This window comes from Dermacentor albipictus, chromosome 6 (genome assembly GCF_038994185.2).
Source record: "Dermacentor albipictus isolate Rhodes 1998 colony chromosome 6, USDA_Dalb.pri_finalv2, whole genome shotgun sequence".
NCBI lineage: Eukaryota > Metazoa > Arthropoda > Arachnida > Ixodida > Ixodidae > Dermacentor > Dermacentor albipictus.
The window spans coordinates 73,535,804-73,557,883 of record NC_091826.1 but is presented as its reverse complement, the minus strand read 5'-3'; the positions used below and the strand labels follow the sequence as shown (position 1 = coordinate 73,557,883).

Below are 22,080 nucleotides of genomic sequence, written 5' to 3'. Positions count from 1 at the left end.
TGGTGGTAGCCTAAAATTCATGGTAGGGTCCAATCTCTGGAGTCGTCTGTGGCGATTATCCGGATTCTCCCAGTGCTTTGCTGTCAATTTTCGGATGACACTGGAGAGGAGACAGTTGGCGTCCGCTCTTGAAAAAGGAATTGAAAGCAGTGACTCTCGTTCTTGGAGTGCTTTCTTCGCTTCGGCGTCGGCCAGTTCGTTCCCTTGTATAACACAGTGACTGGGAATCCACTGAAATGCGATGTGGTGGCCGTTTTCTTTCGCTAAAGTGTAGAGCTCGGCAGTTTGAAGAGCCAACACACTGTAAGCGCTTTCTTTCAACACCACTCTAAGTAGTTGAAGAGCCGATTTTGCGTCACTGAAGACTGTCCATATTTGAGGAGGCTGTCGCGAAATATATTGAACGGCCTCTCTGATTGCCACTAGTTCCGTAGATGTTGTAGTCGTCTTGTACAGCGTCTTGTCGTCTTCGTGGACAGCGACTTCACGGCTCATACGTACCTCCTCAGTTTCACTTGCCTGACGGGGAGCCACACAGCTGCTCGGATCCGCTCCGAGTTTGACGCAGCATTGCTGCAGTGGAACATCGCTGACAAGGCGAAATATGTATTTTGGTACAATTTCGCCTCTGTTAACTGTTTTTATTTCATTTCCAGGTCCTTCGCGTGGTGACAGATAGCGCTTCGTCAATGATAAAGGCGTTTGCATTTACCGGGTGGGAGACTGAAGAGGACGATGGTGATGACAATTTCGACGACTGCCCGGAACGCTTAACCAAGGAGCTAGCTTTTAAGCGAATTCCGTCAGTTGGAGCAAGTTTGATTTGGCTGCGCGGCCCACAGCCGGCAGGTTGCCGTAAAAGACATCATTTGGATGCTGTGTGCTATTAAATAACATATTGGTTCCACCTTATGTGCACTCATACATTGTTTGTTTGTTATTTTCATGAATAAGTTCTTTGGCCCAAGCTTTGTTATATAATTTTCCATGAATGCATGTACAAAGAATGTATGAATATACTAATTGCCTTTTGAAAAGTGATGCTAGACAACTGTATTTATTGCAGTTTTGATGCTTCAAAGCTTTATTATGCAACTGCCCCCAGTTCATGTTTAGCCAAATTTTCAAACATGCTTCGCTTTTTTTATATCGGGAATTCGTGTTGCATTTGCTGCCATGGCCAAGGTTACAAACTCGGCTTTCCATCAAACAGTGGCTGTGGATCCTTTTTCTGCCGCAGGCCAGGCACTAAGCTAACGCGAATTCGAGGTCGGCTCTCACCACGTCAATCAACCGTTGTGAAATACCGCCAAACAAAGGAACTGACACATCATGTAAAGAACGCCACGGTGTCCCGAAGTTACATTTTAAAATATTTGGATTTTGTTGATTCCTCGTTCAAGTTATTTTAGTCTTATTGTAGTTTGTGCTCATCACTATTTTTCTTCTTTCGTGATCTCTCTCTCTCTCTCTTTCGGATTACACCCTCCCCCTTCGCCTGCCCGGGGAAATGGAATCCTGCATACGTCACTCCTAGTACAAATCGCTCTGCCCGTAAACAAAGTTGCCTGGCACATAAGACCAGTCAGCGAGGCGGCAGTATGCTGATAGCATGTTTATTTTAATGACAAAGTCCATTTCATTAGGGTAATACCAGCCGTAATGCAGTAGTCATGGCACTCCGTGTGCGACATTTATTCCCTGTATGTGCATTCCATTTATTCCCTAGGAAGGTGCAACCTATGCATTAATGTGCACTCAGTTTATCGCAAAGCTACAGAAAACGGTTGTGTCTGACCCCACTTTATTTTCTCTAATGCAATCTTGAAGAATGTCCGCGTGTCGTCGAGTGCAATACAGTACGATTACTTATGTCATCATTCTCTTTCTGAAACTCAACTGCATTGCATGTTACCTGTACTTGCTGTGGCAATATTCACTAATTGTCGCCCCCGCTTTATTTTAGGACCCAAATGCCGAGGAAGTCGTACAGAAATGCGGTGTCATCGTTGCGTCTGTAGGCAAGAGCACCATTGACACGGATAAAAAGCGTTTAATGTGGCTGGTTTGCATTTGGAATCTCAAAATGTTACGAGGTGGAACTCGCAGCTACGAATGATGAGAATTCACGTACGTCAACATCGATGTCCTTTGCGCACACAAATTAAAAGAACATGAATGACGTGGCATGATATTACACGGAGTAATATGGCGACAAGAAGTGTCACTAATCGCGCAAATTATTCGCATACACTGCTAACTGCATCGCTATTGCACGCATGCCGTTTGATAACATCACATAGACGGCAGCACATTCCAAGTCACATGTGCGTGTCGCGGCAAAGCACACAGAACGTGTTACGTCCACTCTTCTGTGCACGACTCGCCACTCTTTTCTAGCGCAGATTAACAAACTGAAGCCACATGTGACATTTCCGTAGCCTGTAAAAACTCTTTATTCTAGCAGTAGAGAGCGAATGCTCATCATTAGATACAGGTAACATCGGAAACCGTCGTTTCTCGCCATTGGCCATACCATACGCATTCTACCTCCTGACGCGCTAGCGAACGGACGCAGGAAATAGGTGCAGCGTCGAAGATGACAAGGACTACGAGATCGTGCTGCCTGCTCTGCCCACCGATCGTGTTGTTTTAAACACGTTGTTATTGCACGGCGACGTGCGGGTGAGGCCCTACAGGGTCGAAGATTTCCGAGACGCCCTCGCCAATGCTGGTGTGCTCCCCGACGTCGTGGCGCTGGGAGCGTACCAGATCAACCATGTAACCATGTGTGGGCGGTGACGTTCGACAGCACGGAAGCAACAAAGAAACTGGCTGCGTTCCAAGAACTGCAAGTTCAAGGCCACCGGTGCATTGGTATTGACCCCGAAGACCAGCAGGTTAAACTGCGCCTGCATTGGATGCTCCACGGAGTGCCAGTTGAAGACATCTGGGCTGCTTTCGCGGCGTTCGGGAACGTGACCGAGGTGACGCGGGAGCGTTGCAGCGTCCAAGGCATGAGACAGAAGGGCTCAACAACGAGGACCGTGCTGCTCAAGCTCAAGCAGCGAATGAAGGTGGACGACCTGCCCCACCAGGTTCGAGTCGCCGGTGGGTTTGCCCTTGTGGTGGTACCCGGGCGGGTGATGCAGTGCCTGCGCTGCAATGGCACGGGCCATGTTCGCCGCGTCTGCAAGGTGCCCAGATGTTCGAAGTGCAGACGCTAGGGACGCGCGGACGCTGACTGCGTCCGTACCTACGCGTCGGCTACCGGGCTGGGAAAGACGAACGAGAACGCGGAAGTCATGGACGTCGCTGAAGCGGAGGATGCAGCGAGGGGAACGGACGAGGCGGGCAAGCAGACGGGGACACTCGACTCGTCAGCGTCTTCCAGCGGAGACGCCCGTACTGGCAAGGTGCCGGTTCTACGAGCGCGCACATCGAGCGGTATCATCATCATCATCATCATCATTATCATCATCGTCGTCGTCGTCGTCGTCGTCGTCGTCGTCGTCGTCGTCATCATCAGCTTGGCTACGCCTTCTGCAGGGCAAAGGTATCTCCCATACTTCTCCAACTACTCCGGTCATGTGCTAATCGTGGCCATGTTGTCCCTGTAAACTTCTTTATTTCATCCACCGACCTAACTTTCTGCCGCCCCCTGCTGCGCTTCCCTTGGAATCCAGTCCGTAACCCTTAATGACCATCGGTTATCTTCCCTCCTCATTACATGTCCTGCACATGCCCCATTTCTTTTTCTTGATTTCAACTAAGATGTCATTAACTCGCGTTTGTCCCCTCACCCAACCTGCTCTCTTCTTATCCCTTAACGTTACACCCAACGTTTTTCTTTCCATAGCTCGTTGCGTCGTCCTCAATTTAAGTAATACCCTTTTCGTAAGCCTCCGGGTTTCTGCAGCGTACGTCAGTACTGGTAAGACGCAGCTGTTATACACTTTAATCTTGAGGGATAATGGCAACCTGTGTTCATGATCTGAGAATGCCTGCCAAACGCACCCAGCCCATTCTTATTCTTCTGATTATTTCAGTCTCATGATCAGGATCCGTGGTCACTACCTGCCCTAAGTAGATGTATTCCCTTACCACTTCCAGTTCCTCGCTACCTATCGTAAACTAGCTGGTGTTCTCTTCCGAGGCTGTTAAACGTTACTTTAGTTTTCTGCTGGTTAATTTTTAGACCCACCCTCCTATTTGCCTGTTCAGGTCAATGAGCATGCATTGCAATTGGTCCCCTGAGTTACTAAGCAAGGCAATAATATCAGCGAATCGCAAGTTACTAAGGGATTCTCCATTGACTCTTATCCCGAATTCTTCCCAGTCCAGGTCTATGAATACCTCCTGTAAACACGCTGTGAATAGCATTGGAGAGATCGTATCTCCCTGCCTGACGCCTTTCTTTATAGGGATTTTGTTGCTTTCTTTATCTAGGACTACGGTAGCTGTGGAGCCGCTATAGATATCTTTAAGTATTTTGATATACGGCTCATCTACACCCTGATTCCGGAATGCCTGCATGACTGCTGAGGTTTCGACTGAATCAAGTTCTTTCTCGTAATCAATTAAAGCTGTATATACGGGTTGGTTATATTCCGTACATTTCTCTATGACATGATTGATAGTGTGGATATGGTATATTGTTGAGTAGCCTTTACGAAATCCTGCCTGGTCCTTTGGTTGACAGAAGTCTAAGGTGTTCCGGATTCTATTTGCGATTACCTTAGTAAATACTTTGTAGGCAACGGACGGAAAGCTGATCGGTCTATAATTTTTCAAGTATTTGGCGTTCCCTTTCGTATGGATTAAGATTATGTTGGCGTTCTTCCAAGACTCCGATATGCTCGAGGTCATGAGGCATTGCGTATACAGGGCGGCCAGTTTTTCTAGAACAATCTGCCCACCATCCTTCAACAAATCTGCTGTTACCTGATCCTCCCCAGCTGCCTTCTCCCTTTGCATAGCTCCTAAGGCTTTCTTTACTTCTTCTGGCGTTACTTGCGGGATTTCGAATTCCTCTAGGCTATTTTCTCTTCCACGATCGTCGTGGGTGCCACTGGTACTATATAAATCTCTGTAGAACTCCTCAGCCACTTGAACTATCTCATCCATATTAGTAGCGATATTGCCGGCTTTGTCTCTCAACGCACACATCTGATTCTTGCCTATTCCTAGTTTCTTCTTCACTGTTTTTAGGCTTCCTCCGTTCCTGAGAGCCTGTTCAATTCTATCCATATTATAGTTCCTGATGTCCGCTGTCTTACGCTTGTTGATTAACTTAGAAAGTTCTGCCAGTTCTATTCTAGCTGTAGGGTTAGAGGCTTTCATACATTGGCGTTTTTTGATCAGATCTTTCGTCTCCTGCCATAGCTTACTCGTCTCCTGTCTAACGGAGTTACCACGGGCTTCTATTGCACACTCCTTAATGATGCCCATAAGATTGTCGTTCATTGCTTTAACACCAAGGTCCTCTTCCTGAGTTAAAGTTGAATACCTGTTCTGTAGCTTGATCCGGAATTCCTCCATTTTCCCTCTTACCGCTAACTCATTGGTCGGCTTCTCATGTGCCTGTTTCTTCTGTTCCCTCCTCAAGTCTAGGCTAATTCGAGTTCTTACCATCCTGTGGTCACTGCAGCGCACCTTGCCGGGCCCGTCCACATCCTTTATGATGCCAGGGTCGAGCGGTATAACTCTGGGCTGAAGGTGAGAGATAGAGAGAGAAAGAGAGAGAGGGGGATATAAGGAAAGAAGGAAGGAAGGGATATTAACCATTCAAGAGTCTGGTTGGCTGCCCTACGCTGGGGAAAGGGAGAAGGGGAAGAGAGGGAAGGAAGAGAGAATATAGAGACGTGCACACAGTACTTGAGTCAAAGTCGCTCGCGCATACCAGACGTTCTGAGAAAGCACATAAGGAGAGGATGTTGTGAAAAGCAAGTGACCCCTTGGTGCCCCACCATTCGCCACGCGAGCTGTCCTTACTTCCTTCGCGTTGTTCTACCCTCGCGACCGAACCTGTTTCAGCTTCCACCCCCTAACATGATGATGATGATGAAGCAACATTTACTGGGCCCGAAATAAATCGGGGGTGCACGCAGGCTCAAGACGGGGTGGTTGACGGGATGATGATCATCTATTGTCGGGCCCTTCGAAACCAGGCAGTGACAAATTGTCATCTAGTCTGCTTGAGCTGATGCAAGCTTATCTGCACATGCTTATCAGTCTAGCATTTTACGTATATCCTAACATTTATTTTTTTTCCATTTCGGCATATAATAAATGACATGTAGAAATCCTGTTGACGTAGCTTGCAGTGATCGTAAGGGTAATTCATTTTAGTGGGCTGAGTATCCTTGGAGTTTGAAGCCTTAGCGTTGAACTCAGGGATAGAAAAAAATATTACCTTGTTAATATTGCCTTGTTTTCTATGCGCAGTTTGTTTTGGAATAATTTTTTATACCTTGCATCATTAAAGTGACTTTTTATGTGTCACGCAATTTTCCTTTCAAAAATTGAATTAGTTCCATTCGGAATTCATCATATTTCTCGTTTTTCTTTTCAGCATATGTCAATTTCTTCTCGCTCTGGAATGATTGAAAATGTTGTGTTCATTCTCCCAGCACAAGTTTCCTTGTCTCTGCCACTGCGACTAATATCGGCCACTTGTTTAAAAACCATGATTGTCAAGAGCATGAAAGTTGGTTTGCTACTTCTGACTTCCTTTGAGAAAGGACCACACTGTCCCGTTACCTTGCCGAAAATATCCATTTGCTTATCTTCATAATTCCTTCTCTTTGTAAAAATCATTTTATTCCTCCAAAGTTTTTTTTATTACTAAGCTGCTTGGTTAGTCTCACTTGATATTTTTTCATTTAGGCCCTGAACTTTTTTTCATTTTTCTGAATTCCGCAGTTTTAATTTCAATGCTGCGAGTCTTTATTTCACGAGAACGTTAGGAACGTAACATTTAGCCTTCTCACATAGCGTCTTCTTCTTAAAATGTCTCCTCTACAATTCGCTTGTCGTCTCTCACCGGTAGTGGGTAAGTGCCAATAGCTGCATTGAAGCAAGAAGAAAGGAAGAGGACGGAACAAGTGGACGCGACGCTTCTTGTCCCTTCTTGGCACTGCAGTTGATTCTCAGGTGATTTATCTTTTGGATCAATTGGTTGCTCTACACTTTTCCATCCTTCGGTGTTTAAAGCAGGTTGTCAAACTGAACTTGAAAAAATGGGGTACTATCGAAACAGAAAGGACGCGCACACAACGAAATGGCGTCAGACACGGCCGGACGCAGAACTTTCAACTTTACTTCATTGGAATTCACATTGCCGCACATAACCTCCGACGCATGCACTTCTTCAACTCCTCCCTAGACATGTGCATTGATAACACCTCGAAAAGTATATTGCGGCACAAAAACAGCCGACGCATGCGCAACTTATACTCCTTCCAGAACCTACCCGATAGGTAAGCACGTTCCTTGTTGGTCAAACACAAAGACGTATTACTGACACAACTTTTCTTCTCATTTCTAATCTGAAATGCATCTACTATTTCCCGCTCGTATCTTGTCTTGCCCATCCCTAAAATGGTCACACGACCAAACAACGGCGCACTTCTTTTTGCACTTCTTGCAGCCGCGGCAATGAATTGCCAAATTTCTGCCCTGGTCCTCGTTTTAAGTTTTGTTATGTTCTTGCAAGCGCTTACTAACACACCTACTCTTCTGGCCTTTATAGACTTTACCAGAAGCCAACGGAATGCGGTAAGCAACACCAGCCATGCACTCCATGGAGGGTGTCACGAGTTCAATTTTACAGTCCCCTCTCTTTGTCCCCTCGTTTCCAATCCTCGCGTGCAGGCTAGCCAGTTTGCAAGGTGCGGAAAATACAACGCTTACACCTTGCCTTTCAGCCGCCTTCTTAATGCTGTGGGAGATTTTATGAACGTATGGCATTACTTCTAGTTTCTTCCCTCGATCTGATGTCGGTGACGTCTGGGATGCAAGACCCTTCACTTTCCTCAATCCGGTTCCAGCAACAGCCCTAATGAGCGAGACAGGGAAACCTGCTGCGAGCAACCTCTCCCCCTGCTGTTTCAGGCTAGATGCCCTGTGGTGGCAGCAGCTCTTCTGCACTGCGTCCAGAATGCGTCCAACCACTACGCCTTTCCAGCGCAGTTTAGACTGCTTAGAATCATACGGCACTAGTGCTTTTTCAGTTCGGGGTGAAAACATACGGTAGACATGGTCATCGCCGTGAAAGGTTAGTCGTAAGTCGAGGAACCTAATGCCTTTGTTACCCGGCAATTCGTAGGTGAAATTTGAATCGCGAGAGCATTCCTTAAAACTAGATAAAATACCCTGTGCTACACTATCTGCTATGTCTCCTGGTGAATTCAATGCCTTAAGAAGGTAAAAAATCCTCAACATATCCAAACACATGGACCACATGATCGTTGTTCAAAGATGTGAAAATGATACTGTCAATTTTGCCAGGGAAATAATGCATGGCACTGGGGCGACGCTAGACCCAATACAAGCCCCTTTCTTTTGTAAAAATACGCGACCTTTAAGCTCGACCAGGGTAGATTCTAAATAACAGGACAGCAGCTCAAAAAACGCTCCAGAATTCATGTCTAACAGGTTTTGAAAATGAACCCCCCCCCCCCCCCCCAAATTTCAAGCGCTTCACGCACCGCTACAAACAATTCGTCGTGGGGAAATGAGCAATAAAGGTCCTCTATGTCCAAGGAAAAGGCCGTGCTGGCTTCACGTATGCCGTCCTTTAACTCGCACAGAGCGCTGCAGTGACTTACTTGCTGAATACTTATTCGCTTCTAGCAGAAGGCTGGCTCTGAATGACGTGGGCCCTGCATCAGGAAATGACGATAAACGTGTGTCACCCTAACTATAGGCTATTGGCTCATGTACATAGTATTTCTACGAAATATACAAACACCTTGAAGCCGACATATTGTTCTGCCTGTACTTTTGAGAACCTCAACTATTTATGCGGGAAGCCAAATATGACCTGTGTTTGTGGCCTACACAGGCAGTGCTTTTTAGCATAGATGGTACAAGACTTTCTTTTATCACAGGTACTGTATGCGAAAGGCCTAGTCGATTTGGTCTTGATTCTGCGAGCTACCATTTTGGGAGTGGTTTCTGTTTAACAATCTAGCTACATCATAGCCACTGACTTTCCCTCAGAATGAACTCGATATTTTGCTACAGCAGCGCGCCTTTCTGGCCTGTCGAGGCGCAACAAGTCGTCTGCAAGACTGCGCGCTTATATGCACGTCGGATTTTAAATGTGTGCGCATTCGATCTTCACCCGAAGTTTCACTTTGACAGATTGCGATCGGCTTAGATGATGCATCCTTACTAGATTATTTTTGTCCTCGGCACTATCCATTGGCCACGGAGATGATTTTTCTCAGTGCGGAATAACTTGTTTTTGCATGAGATAGCGATTAGTCTGATAATTCTTTCGTTGCTTTTGTTGCATATACTTTTGATTTCACTTGAATTCATTCTCTAATCATTTTTATCTTCGGAGCTCTCCTATGCTGCCTTATTTTATCTCCTGAGATATTTTGCTGAAATTATAGTCTGGCTCATTGGTTCCGCCGGGTTCTTATATTTCACGCATATTTTAGCCTTCAGTTATTTTTAAGAACAATACTTTGTTTTGCGTTTCTTTCTGCCAACGAATTCTTCTCGTACATACGCGATGTATAGCTTTAACATGGGCTTTGAGAAATCTGGTATTTGTAGCTTTGAAATCATGGCAGCAATTTTCTAACTGCACAAGCTATATGCTTCAGCTCTTCTCCTCCTCCTTCCCCTATTATAGTGTCACGTAGGTGACGGTGAGCTGCCCGGCACGCAGGCAGACAGAAAGGGACACTGCGTCGGCGGTAAAGTTGAGGAGAGTTTATTGGGGAGAACTTCGGCCCTAAAGCAAGCGAACAACTCGGTGACGACGAAAGCAGCAAGCGCGGTTACGGCGTTCGTCGGACCGAGCCAGCGCAAGCGGTGGCCCCGCGTTGATACGTTTCGCGTCCCTGATCGAAACGCGTCAAGCGACGCCGCTCGCGTCGAAATAAATGCACGTGACAATATGTTGCAATACTTTCCTATGAGAAGACATAGCTATCTTAAGTGTTCTGCATAAATTGAGTCACAATTTGTCTCATGTTCGGACTGAACCGCTGTCTCGGTGGGGCGAAGCAATAAATATCCGCTTGAAACAAGGCTCTGCGGACAATTTACAACTAATAATTCTGAAGTACTGCTCATGTTTGCGTGCTATAATAATATTGCCGCCAGCATTGCGAGAACACAAGACGACCGCCACATCCCAACTGCGTTTAGAAGAGCCGCCACACCGCATGCGTCAAGAAAAGCACCGCAAGGCAACGCTGGGCCGGTGCTGACAGACCGGCGGCTCGTGCGCGAGAATCGGAGTGGCACGCGACAGGAGGCGACGAAGAAGAAAACGACGTTAGAAGAAGTGAAGCTCAAGGGACGTTTTTGTTGACGGGCACAGGTTCGCCCAGAATAAATTAGTTTTAATAGAAACGGCCGTCGTAACTATTGGTTACAATATGATTATCTAATCTCCCAATCGCCTTCTCTCCCCAGAAACCCGGAGCATGGCAAAGCACAATGCTGAAGTGTTCGTGCTCGCGAGCCTGCTGGCGAACGTGGCCGCACTGGCGATCGACAAGTCCGACGGCGGCTACAAAGACGTGCTGGTCTCCATACACGAAGACGTCCGGCCAGACGAGACTATCGTGGATAACCTCAAGGTATGGAGCACGAACTGAAACTGTTACAACATTCGAAATGTTCCTATTTGCCACTTTTCAGAGCTTCCCCCCACCCCCACCCCCGCCTCACTCCCTCTCGCTACCGCCGATTTATAGGCGAGAAACGGAGCAGCAAGCTTCAACCGCTGCATGCCATTAACACTGATATGAGCAAGCAAATCGGTGACCACGCAGATTTTGCGTGTTGTTTTGCTTCACCGCATAAATTGGAGAAACAGTGATAATGTCGCGTCTAAATTTGGATGTTGATGTTTATCCATCTAAGCCCCCGATGTTGCCACACAACACGCGACGCATATGGTGACGGCAAGAAATTTCGCGGCTGCTTATGGAATGTTAGCGGCGATGGCGCCTAGATGTGCTTCATGACGACCAGTTTTTGTTTAGTTTAATGTCCTCAAGAACGCGCCGAAAACCGCCAAAAATAATTCATTTTTTATATGAGCGTTGTAACAACATTTGTAGCATATCACGGCTTATCAAAACTGTAGCGAGTGTCACGACTTACTATCTGATCATTTACTACGGCCACCTCTACGCGTTTTAATAACAGCTGTTGTGTTGCGATAACCGAGCTGCGGCACCCATTTCCTACCCTTCCTACCGCTGTGGGAACATTGCCCTAAGGGATAATATCGCGGGAATGTAAGCTTTTGCAAAAACCTTGTGATAGGGATGGGCAAAACTCCGGTGAGGGATCTAACTCTGGATGTGTCAGTCCTTGTAATAGATTTATTTATTTCACGTACTGTCAATCCCTCATGGGATTATAACAGGAAGGGCAAGTACATATGGTAGTATTTTGCGAACAAAGAATATGAATAGATTATATAATCATAAGTGTGTTATTCCAAAGGTTTTGGTTTCGCTAAACAAAAGAATTAAGTAGTTCATCACAAATGCAATATTTGGGTACAATATACTTTAACAAGGAAGAATCTGAGAAAACAAGAAACCAAACAAGAAAAAGAGAACAAAAAACGCCTGAAAACACATGTTGATAGAAAATACCTAATGAACATGACAAACAGGATGCAGACATGCGTATGATGCATCATACAAAAAGAACACTCATAGATTAAAGTGTTAGGCTACGAAGATCGGCAACAAACCTGACTATGGAATTCAGAGCTGTGAGGCACGGAGATGTTCTTCCACTTAATTAGTAAATGTATCTAATGAGGGGCTGTTACTAATGGATTCACTCAGTTTATTCCACTCTCTTATCGCTAAAGGAAAGAATGAATTCCTAAAGCAATCGGTATGAAAAGAATGCTCATTTAGTGTATGTGTGTTTTTATGCCGCGTTGGCCGTGTTTCATTTCTGGAGATGTATCTAGAGGTATCAATATTAAGCTTGTTGTGTAAGAGCTGGTACATAAGTTTAGAACGGGCTAGTACAGCTCGGTTTTGCATTGTTAGTATTCCGGCTTTGTTAAGTAGTTCGGTGGGCGAGTCTGTTAATTTATGTTTATTGTATATATACCGTAGAGCTTTCTTTTGTACACCTTCTAGTTTTTTAATTAGTTGTTTAGTTTATGGGAACCAGATAACATTTGCGTATTCAAGGACTGACCTGAAGAAATTTTTGTAAGCGAGAAGTTTTGTATCGGGTGGTGCTAGTTGGAGGTGTCTTCCAAGAAAGAAAAGGCGTTTCATTGAAGTTGCTGTAACGTTATTTATATGGGAATTCCATCTAAGTCATGTGTTAACGTTAATCCGAGGTACTTGTGTTCATGAACTCGTATTAGTGGCACGTCGTTAACGGTATACATAAAGCTCGAGTTACTTTTTTTTCTGGTGATTGAAAGAACAGAAGATTTCTTAGTATTGATGGTCATCTGCCAGTGGGCACACCAGTTAGACACAGCTTTCAAGTCGTTGTTTAATGTTATGTGGTCATCATAGGAGTTAATATTTCGATAAAGAATGCAGTCGTCTGCAAATAGCTTAATGTTTCCTGTGATTTTTGCGGGTAGGTCATTAATAAAAATTAGAAATAAAAGGGGAGCCAGAACGCTTCCTTGGGGAACTCCCGATGTTACCCGGGCTGTCTGGGAAATCTGTCCGTTCACTTCCGCAAACTGACAAATTGGGCACGGTTAGTAAGATAGTCGCAAATCCAGTCAATTATGGGGCCTGTACCTAATGTAGTCTCAAGTTTCCTTATGAGCTTTTTGTGTGATACCCGATCAAATGCCTTCGAGAAATCGAGTAGGATCAGGTCTGTTTGTCTGTGTTGGTCGATATTAAATTATATGTCGTGGGTTAGTTCCAGCAGTTGAGTGATTGTAGAAAGGCCTCTGCGAAAGCCATGTTGATATGGTGGTATGATACTCTCACTTTCTAAGAAAACGGTTATATGTTTTAGTATGATGTGTTCTAGAAGTTTGCACACGGTACTCGTAAGCGAAATCGGCCGAAAGTTGGACGGGTCGTCCTTGCAGCCTGACTTATGTATTGTGGCAACTTTTGCAGATTTCCAATCCTGTGGAAGAACAGATGATGATAATGATTTGTTAAATATTATAAAAGGTGCTTCGTCATCCATTCTACGTATCGTTTCAAGAAAGCGTCGGGTATTTTATCCGGGCCTGGCCCTTTTTTGTGTCCAGGTTTAGGAGAAGGTTCAGTACTCCGGCCTCCGTGACTGTGAGGGGGCTTAGTGTGCTGTTAACGGTGATGTCAATTTGGGGTAATTTCCCATCGTCAGATGTGAAGATAGAAGAAAAATAGTTATTTAGTGAATTGGTATTTTGTTTGCTAGTTTCGGGCGACTCTTGGGGATCACTTGATGTCTTAGGATTAAGGTAGTTCCAGAATTTGCTCGGTGACTTTCTTAGAAATCCTTGAAGTGTGTTTGTGTAAAAGTTTGATTTCGCTGTCTTTATTTTAGATTTCATGTCTTGGATAGCTAGAGTAAGATTACTTCTAGATGAAGGTTTAGGTGCTATTTTCATTGATTTTTTCAGACGCTTAACTTTACGTTTGGCATGAATGATGTCACGTGAGATCCAGGGATTGTGCTTCCTCATTTTTTTAACTTTAGAAGGTACATACTTAGAAATACAATGGAACATAATTTTTTTGAAACCATATGCCACAATTTTTCGACGTTTGTAGTGGAACGTATTGAAAGTTCTTCAAAGGCGGTAAATTCGTTAGATAAGTAGTCAATAATACTCGTATCGTCTGCTCTACTGAAGTCCGGGTAAGTGATGCGTGGTTGGGAAGAAAGTGTATTCTGAGCAGGTACAACACATAAAGTAATCTTATTATTATATTATTTTTAGTCTTCTACGTGCAGTTATATGTCTCCATAAAACAGTATAATAACTTGTTCATGACTCTCTCAACATCTGAAGAGGGTAGAGTCTGCTTACTTCACTACACTCAGAGGGTGAGGCAATGAAAACGCCACGCAAATGCCCTGGCCACGCAGCACCGATACGCAATCATCGCGAGCATGGCTTCTCCGCAGCTCTCGTTCGTCATGCGTGGTAAGGTTCACCGCAGGTTTCGCGTTTATTCGTGAGCCCATTGCAGTGGATCCCTGTCTACTGCTTCTGCTTGTGACCGTGAGACCTTGCGTGTTTGATTGGCTCGCTCTCCAATTCACTCACCTCCCCCCCCCCCCCCAACCCACCCCCAAAGCCTTCTCCTAATGGCGCCATGTAATGCAAAATCGGTCGTATACCACGTATGCGGTGCGTACCCCAGGTGGTCCAACTCATTCCGGAGACCTCCACCACTGTGTCCCTAACGAACCAGCATGCAATTTTTGTAGGGTATAGCATACAAATCGTTTTATACCGTAGCTATGAGGGCAGTTCTACAATGGTTATCTGAAGGTAGTGAAGGCCAGGATGCGACAGCGTGGCCTAAAGACAATGTAACCGAAACGTAGCCTGTTTCAAAGCGTCGAAAGTCAATTGCATGCTAACAAATTATTATTACAAATATGTCAGCTTGCCTCTATCACACCAGAATGCACAACTTGTATGGGTCACTTAATTTACGTGTGATCCCAAATTTTTGTTTCTCTGGTTGTCGTTAACTGCCTCCAAGTTACAGGTCAGTTGAGTTTAAATGGTTGCGATGGTTAAAGCTCACAGTGTGTTTTTTTGCAACGAAGCGGGCTTGGAAGCTGTCACTAAGAACAGCTACAGCCAACACCGCTCTCCAATGCAGATCAACGAAAGCTGTCCTCAATCTAGGCTGTTAGGTAGCAAAGAGAATGCTAGTATGTTTAAGGGTGTGAGGACATGAGTATAGTGCTTCGATGTATCACTTGTCAGATTGGCATACATATGTGAAGTTTTGAATGGTGCCAGAAGTTTTGGCTCACCCGCGTAAGTCACGTCCGCGATAGTCGGGCCTGCATGTATAGCTGGAACGCCGTCCAAGAAACTCGCGCGCAAGCTAATCCTTGTTACCACAGCCAGCGCTTCGACATTGAGCAAGACTGCGAATTTTTTTTTTAATTTCTCCAATCGCGTTGTGCCGGCTCGCGTTGGAGGTCAACGAAGCCTTTCTGGCGGCGGCAGTGAAAGCTGACATCATGATGCTGAAATGCAGCCTATGTGGTAGCCGGCATTAAAATATTTATCTGAAAGCCTAATTTTACTCTATCTTTTGTATGCTTAAATGGAGCATAGAACTTCATTGAGCTACTTTCCTTCGTTGCGATGACAGGAAAGACCAATGACACGAGCTTTCTTGCAAGGTTAACTCTTGAGACTGTTTTTTTCTTTTCCTCCAATCGTAGTGCTCGCGCCTCTTCTTCTTTTGCCGGCACCGCGCGCCCCGTGGCCAGACTTCGCCACAGGGGCCCCCGCCTGGAGATACGGAGCCTGTTTACCAGTGAACGCGCTTGTAACGTCGAGGGGCTGCAGACAGTGGTGGCGAGGGAGTAGGACGTGCATAAAATGGGGCAGTGCCGAAATTGTGAATGGCGGTGCTGCCGATGATGCAGGTTTGAGTCTGTCAACGGAAATGACTGTTGGCTTGTCACCGACGTTAACTGTGAAGTGTTTCAGGTAGTAGTCTAAAAAAGTTAAGCAAGTGGCACACGTTTGTAAAACGTCAAGGCCTGATTTCACACGTGGCACACTCTCTGTCGCGACCAAGCGCGAGCAGTGGCACGAGCGCGAGAGGCAGTATGATCAGCGGCGTCGGAGGCAGCGGTGGAAGAGGGCAGCAACAAACGTGCGAGCAGTGCATTGAGCGCGTCTCTGTGACCACGTGACGTGTGAAATTGGGCACCCACTAGGCACAGCTTTAGTGAGCCAGAACCCTGGAGCAGCCGTGGCTTCAGGGAAGTGTGCGCGTCTCGCACTCTGGAGGCCTGGGCTCCACTCCTACCCAAACCAAAATGTAAAAAAAAAACGTTCTTGTCAAAAGCACTAATTTACTTTGTTTACGAGAACCGCCACGAGAATTGTGACGTCATATCGAGCATTTGCTGACGCATCACTGTTTGACGTGATTGTACTCTTTGCGGCACCGTCCATTTTCCGTCACGGAGCAGTTTGGCTAAGGTCACCACCAAGGGCACCGCCAACATAAACACCTAAGACTTTCGCCAGCAGATGAAGGCTCCAGCGACTGCCGAGTGATGTCGGTCCACAGGAAAACATGGGGTCTCCTATTTATGTCCTTGAAGGTGAAGGTACCCTTCACCTTGTGCGGTCTTGTGGCGTGGCTGGACGGGGTCGAAGCGCGTTGAACGCTTTGAAAGTCGTTGGAGGAATGACCGTGCGTCCCAGGTTGTGGAGAGGGAGATAGGCTGGACGAATTCGGCGGGAAGACGCATGGTGGGCCGGGGAACTCTGCAAGTCTTCCTTAAGACCAGCACGGAGACCCAAAAGTACTACTGGATGGACATCAACCTAGTCTACCGAGTCGCCATGGCCCATGGGTGCCACCTGAAGTAGTATGTGTAGACGATCGACAAGTCTGTTGGCTTGCGCATGATACGCAGTCCTTTTCACTTTATGTACGCCGAGGCGGTTAGTAAGTTATCCCCGAAGAGTGCACTCACGAATTGTCAGCCTCTATCAGTTGTAATCTCGGATGGGACGTCGAATCGTGATATCCATATGCTTACAAGAGCATCTGCGACAGTGTCTGCCGAATTTGTAATCTAGTAATCCGCAATTTCTTGCTTCTCGCCTTGAATTTTACCGCATCCACGTTGGAGGCCAGCGAGGAGTTTGTAGGACTCTGGAAGTGAAAGTTCATAGCGTTCTCCAGCAACGCCACCTGCGTAGGGGCTCTGAAGCGGCCGTGCGAACAGGGCGTCGGTGATGAATCATCATAATTTAGAACAAACAGACGCTTAATACTTTGAAGAGCGTGAATAGTTACATTTATAATTTCGCTGTCTCGCAATCCACCCGATTACTAGGACTACATATATTTAAACAGGCAGCGATGGAGCCACCACACTGAGAAACTTGCTCAACAGGGAGAACATGCTCCGTCGTGTTTCTACGCATGCTATCGGTCTGGAAGAGGCAGACATGGTGCGTCTCGGCAACGCACATTTAATCTCCAGGTTCCCCTACCATCTCCCTTACATAAGACTTACGAAACAGCAAATCTCCAAATTAGATGCTCTTCTCTGAGAGCGCACAAAAATGTTCCTCGCCCTAACGTTCAGCACCAGGTCTCGCCGACTCACGCACATAGGATGTAATAAATCCGTTTATGAACTCATGTTGCTTCACAAGCGCAGACAAGAAGTACACCTCTCCTTCACCGAGTAAGGCAGAGCTATTATGGCCCAATTCCATTACTATCTCCGAGCCCAATCCACACCTCTTACCCTGGGTAAGTCACCGGGGGTTCGGCTGGGCACGTCCATAGGATTTGCGAGGTGCTCGGATATATATATATATCTATATATATATATATATATATATATATATATATATATATATATATATATATATATATATATATATATATATATATATATATATATATACACACACACAAGAACATTCGGTGACGCGATCCGTGCAATGCTACATCATCCTGTCTGTACGAGCACAGCCGTCTCATAGGCCTATTAGAATTCGCCCAGAGCAAGCGAAATCACACATTCCTTGTTTTTGTAACTGTGATTTAGACAGCCCAGATAGGAAGTGGTTGAGCTGCATTGGGACACCTGTTTGCAAAAACCTACCCGCATACTATGCATACTCAGGTTACAGCAGGAAGCTCAAGTGTGTCTTGTGTAAGTGTAGATTCCATTTCAGGCATGTTCACGTCCGATGTGAATTAAAGCACCATGCCCTGGTACTTTAGTGTAGGTGATTATGAGACCCACCTGCAATACCAAGTACGTCCGCCCTGACTAAGCCTATAATATATTTGGGTAATGAGGCCACAGTGTAGGTGATATTAACGCGGTATAAGTTATAGTTTGGGAGAAAATAATGAGCTATAAGGCTGTATAGAAACACGTCAATGTAATGTAAGCTAGGCAGCACTGTTATAATGCATATTTTAACTATAGTTAGTGGTGAGATGCTAATTAGACGTTTTCTTGAATATCTGCGAACGCACTACCTATTTCCTATGCGCGTATATATGCACTTCAGGCGAACAACTCGCATGCTAGACGCGTTTTCCAGGCCATTAACGGGACCTGCCTGTCATGCAGACGATACATCTTAACACGCAGGTTCTGCTCCGGGCTTCGTCAGCATTCCTCCACCGTGCCACAAATGGCCGAGTGTATTTCAGGCACGTGATCATCGACTTCCCGGTGACGTGGCCTAAAAGAAGCGTCGCCAGGGTCGTGTCGTCAGCGTTTTTCACTAGGAGCGACGTTCGTGTCGAGAATCCCACACGAATTGATGACGTGCCTGTCTTCGCGAAGTCATCGAGGCGCTGCGGTCAGCGGGGAAAATTCATCCAGCTGTCGTCCAGCTTTCTCGCAGGCCTCAACTCGTCAACTACCGAGACCTACGAGAGCGCAGGTAATCGAGTTTATTTTTTATTTTTATTAATCATATGATGAGAAGCCACCAAACAAAGACACCACGAAAAACATAAGGGAACTTGTACTTATTTAATTAAAGAAATCACAAATTAATGGCAATTAAAGTGGTTGGAGAAACAGCGGCAAGTTGTTTCTACCTCCACTTTCATTGCCATTGCCATTACGTGCCACCCGCCGTCGCTGTGCATGCTACCACTTCTCTTCACGACGATGTTCTTCGTAAGTGCGTTGTTCTTTCGCAGTTCTCGCCGCACGTGGTTTACCCGTTGCACGGGTGGAAGGTAACTGAGTTAAGATAATGTGGTTTGCCTATAGAGCCCGTGACGCCAAGCCGCAGTCCATACTGAACACTGTCTATTCCGGTTTTACTTTATTTATTGCAATATATTTTTTATCACAATATGTTTTGACACTTCTCGCGATTAAACGCAGCTGGGGCATACCCGACAATACGCTTTTGCTTTATGCTTCAGCTCTTTTGGTTCTGAGGTGGTCGCCAACTTTTTTGCTTACGCACACAAACCGCCTGAACATGGCGTAGAAGAGCTCCGCTGTAATTCTTTATAGCAATCACCGAGGCGGAGCTAGAACGCAAGCGAGAGCTTGCGTGGACAAGGAAGGCGCGGATAAAACAGGCTTCCGAAGGCGAGGGTGATGTGACGTCACAGGGATGCCCTCTCCTCTCACGCAACGACTGGCGCACCAACGCCATAAGCAGGCGTTCCCTTTCGCTGCATTACCATAGCTGCATGCTCTGCTCTGTCGAGGTGTGCACGTGACATGGCGTTGCAGCCAATGGGAATTTAGGCGCGGCTTAGCTGCTACAGACGCCGACTTTCTTGCTCAATGGATGGTTTGGTTTTCCGCATTATAAAAAGGAACTTGTCAACTCGCGTTGAAAGTGCCATTGTTGAAGTGAAAAATGCTGGGGGTTTATTATAAATGAAAATACAAACCTGTGCACACACAGTGTTTTGTTATAGGTATATGCCTGGTCCCGTCAGTGGCAACCGTATACCAGAGTCACTTATTTACTCATAATCAATGTGGGATACAGTTCGTGTGTACTGGCTGCGCGTATATGCCGAGTTACTGCTACACAAGTAATTGCCTAAGGCACTTTCTTTGGTTCAAGATCAATCTGTGTGAGTGAAATGCCTGTGCCTGAAAAGAGCTTCTAGCATTGTTTCTTTAACAAACCTGTTATGGAAGTATCGCTAAAATTACTTTACGGTACTAAATAAGTGCATACAACTTTCCACTACTGTTGCACAAATTGCCTTTACTGTGAGCGATAGTCCGGAGGCAATAAGTTGTTTGCTTTTTTATTAAAGGTTGAACTTGCCCATTTCTGGCTCTGTTATAGACGTGTTGCCAATATATTCCAGAATATTCGCGAGTTCCATATGTAGTCGTTTATTTCCGATGAACCATATAAGGCTGCCCCTTTGTCCGGTGCTTAATCTAAGCAGTGTGTATTCACTGTACTCAGCTTGAATTGTAGCACCGTTCACGGGCCATGTTAGTGTCATAAAACCTTATTAAAATAACAACCCTCACTTCAGTATTAAGTAGTAGGAATTGACCTGAAACATATTCTTCCCTTTTCTATTTGTTGTAGGCCTGCCTGTGTACGGTCTAAGGTACGACTGACTCTATGTGCTCGAATTTCAGCTGCAGGGCTCACTTCCCGTTTTGGAAAGGGCTAATAATATCACACCATCACCGTGAAACTGGCCACAAATATTTACGATTTTCGCTTTTTATACTGTTTCGGCCACATGTGCAATACTACCGAGACGGTATTATTGATGCGAAAGCGTCAGATGGCCCATTGAGTAAAAAAGCCGGCGTCTGTCACCTGTAGCAGGAAAACGGCACCCAAAACCGCACTGCCATTGGCTGCGACTTTGCGTCAGGAGCGCGCCTCGACGGTGCAGAGCGGGGGAAAGGGTACATCTGTTGCTACTAAAGCCCCTCAAACTTCGTAAAGTAGGAGCACGCTTTGAAGAATGCAACCTCCTCTTCACGTGCCTTGGCCGAGGCCGACGGTGCGTCGCTATTGGCCTAATAGCCTCACGTGGGCCCTGACGCCGGGCATCAGCGCCATTTTTGCTCGAGAAGCGTCTACGGAGTGGCTATGAGCGCATGTTGGTGCCGTTGCTACGCTCGAGCAGTGTAGGCGGCGCCATGGTCGAGGAGGCAGCGTGAAAGAGAGGAGAAACGAGGAGGGGTGAATGTGGAGGAGGAGAGTGTCACTACATAACGAAGTTTAAGGGGATTTAGTTGCTACACTGGCAAGCCACGTGTTGCGTCAGGCGAGGCGGGCATCGCCGAGACGTCCCGTCAGCCTCGCTCTCACTCCCGGAAGCAAGCGTTATCCGCACGTTCCTTGTCCGCACAAGCTCTCGCCTGCATCCTGACTGCGCCTCAGGAAGTCCAAATAAAAAACTCCAAGCGTCTCAGCGTGCTCGCTTGCCCGCGATGAGTTCATAACTAGAAGGACCGCTCAGCGGCGTTTAATTGGACATTAATGCTTTCACATTCAAAACGCATAAGGATAAGAAGTACTTAGGTGCCCTCAGTTTTTTGTGGATGCGATGGCTCCCACTGCAGGCGAGCATTGCTCCTTTTTTTTCCCGTTTTAAATTGCGTGCTATACCTCGCGACATTGTAGCTTCGTCGTTCTTTGTGGTTATGTGTCCAGGTACATCGTACAGCACGTAAAATATAGATCATTTCAACGAAACATCACGCAGTTTTTTTTTCATAAATGGAAAGCCGAAGCCAGGGAATGCTTGTATAGTATCCATTATTGTCGAGCCGGAGAGGCAGCTGCTTAAGGTATCTGTAAAAGATCAATAGTGATGCACCACCCCTCTCCGCTGAGAAAGTTTCGATCACGTTTTCTGTTTCAGCGTATGCCTTCGTACACGCGTGGGCGAAATTCAGGTACGGTGTGTTCGAAGAGTATGGCAGCATCTATGACGACAACAATCCCTTGACCTACTGCACGCCTGACGGAAAGGTTGGTGGTAATCTTTTGATGTAATTTGTGTGCATTCTTTAAAGCCGATGAAATTAAACTCAATTCTTTTATATAGAGATTCGACAACTCCTCTTAAGTTATTACTATAATGCCCTGGGGACAACGTCGGTGTGCCCTCCCAAATATTCGACGAGGCCTTTTAGCTCCGAGTCTGCCCGTTGCTGTTC

At 46.0% G+C, this 22,080-nt stretch overlaps 1 protein-coding gene across 1 annotated transcript in view; it reads left to right on the top strand.

Annotated features, from left to right (window-relative positions):
- Window positions 1–7,084: 7,084 nt before the first annotated feature.
- LOC139061195 (uncharacterized) overlaps window positions 7,085–22,080 on the top strand; it is a 228,647-nt gene continuing 213,651 nt past the window's right edge. Inside the window, exons 1-5 of the mRNA XM_070540841.1 lie at window positions 7,085–7,155; window positions 7,754–7,779; window positions 10,663–10,829; window positions 18,544–18,841; window positions 21,783–21,892. Of these exons, the coding sequence (XP_070396942.1) occupies window positions 10,674–10,829; window positions 18,544–18,841; window positions 21,783–21,892 (564 nt within the window). The 5' untranslated portion in view covers window positions 7,085–7,155; window positions 7,754–7,779; window positions 10,663–10,673. The remainder of the gene's footprint in view (window positions 7,156–7,753; window positions 7,780–10,662; window positions 10,830–18,543; window positions 18,842–21,782; window positions 21,893–22,080) is intronic.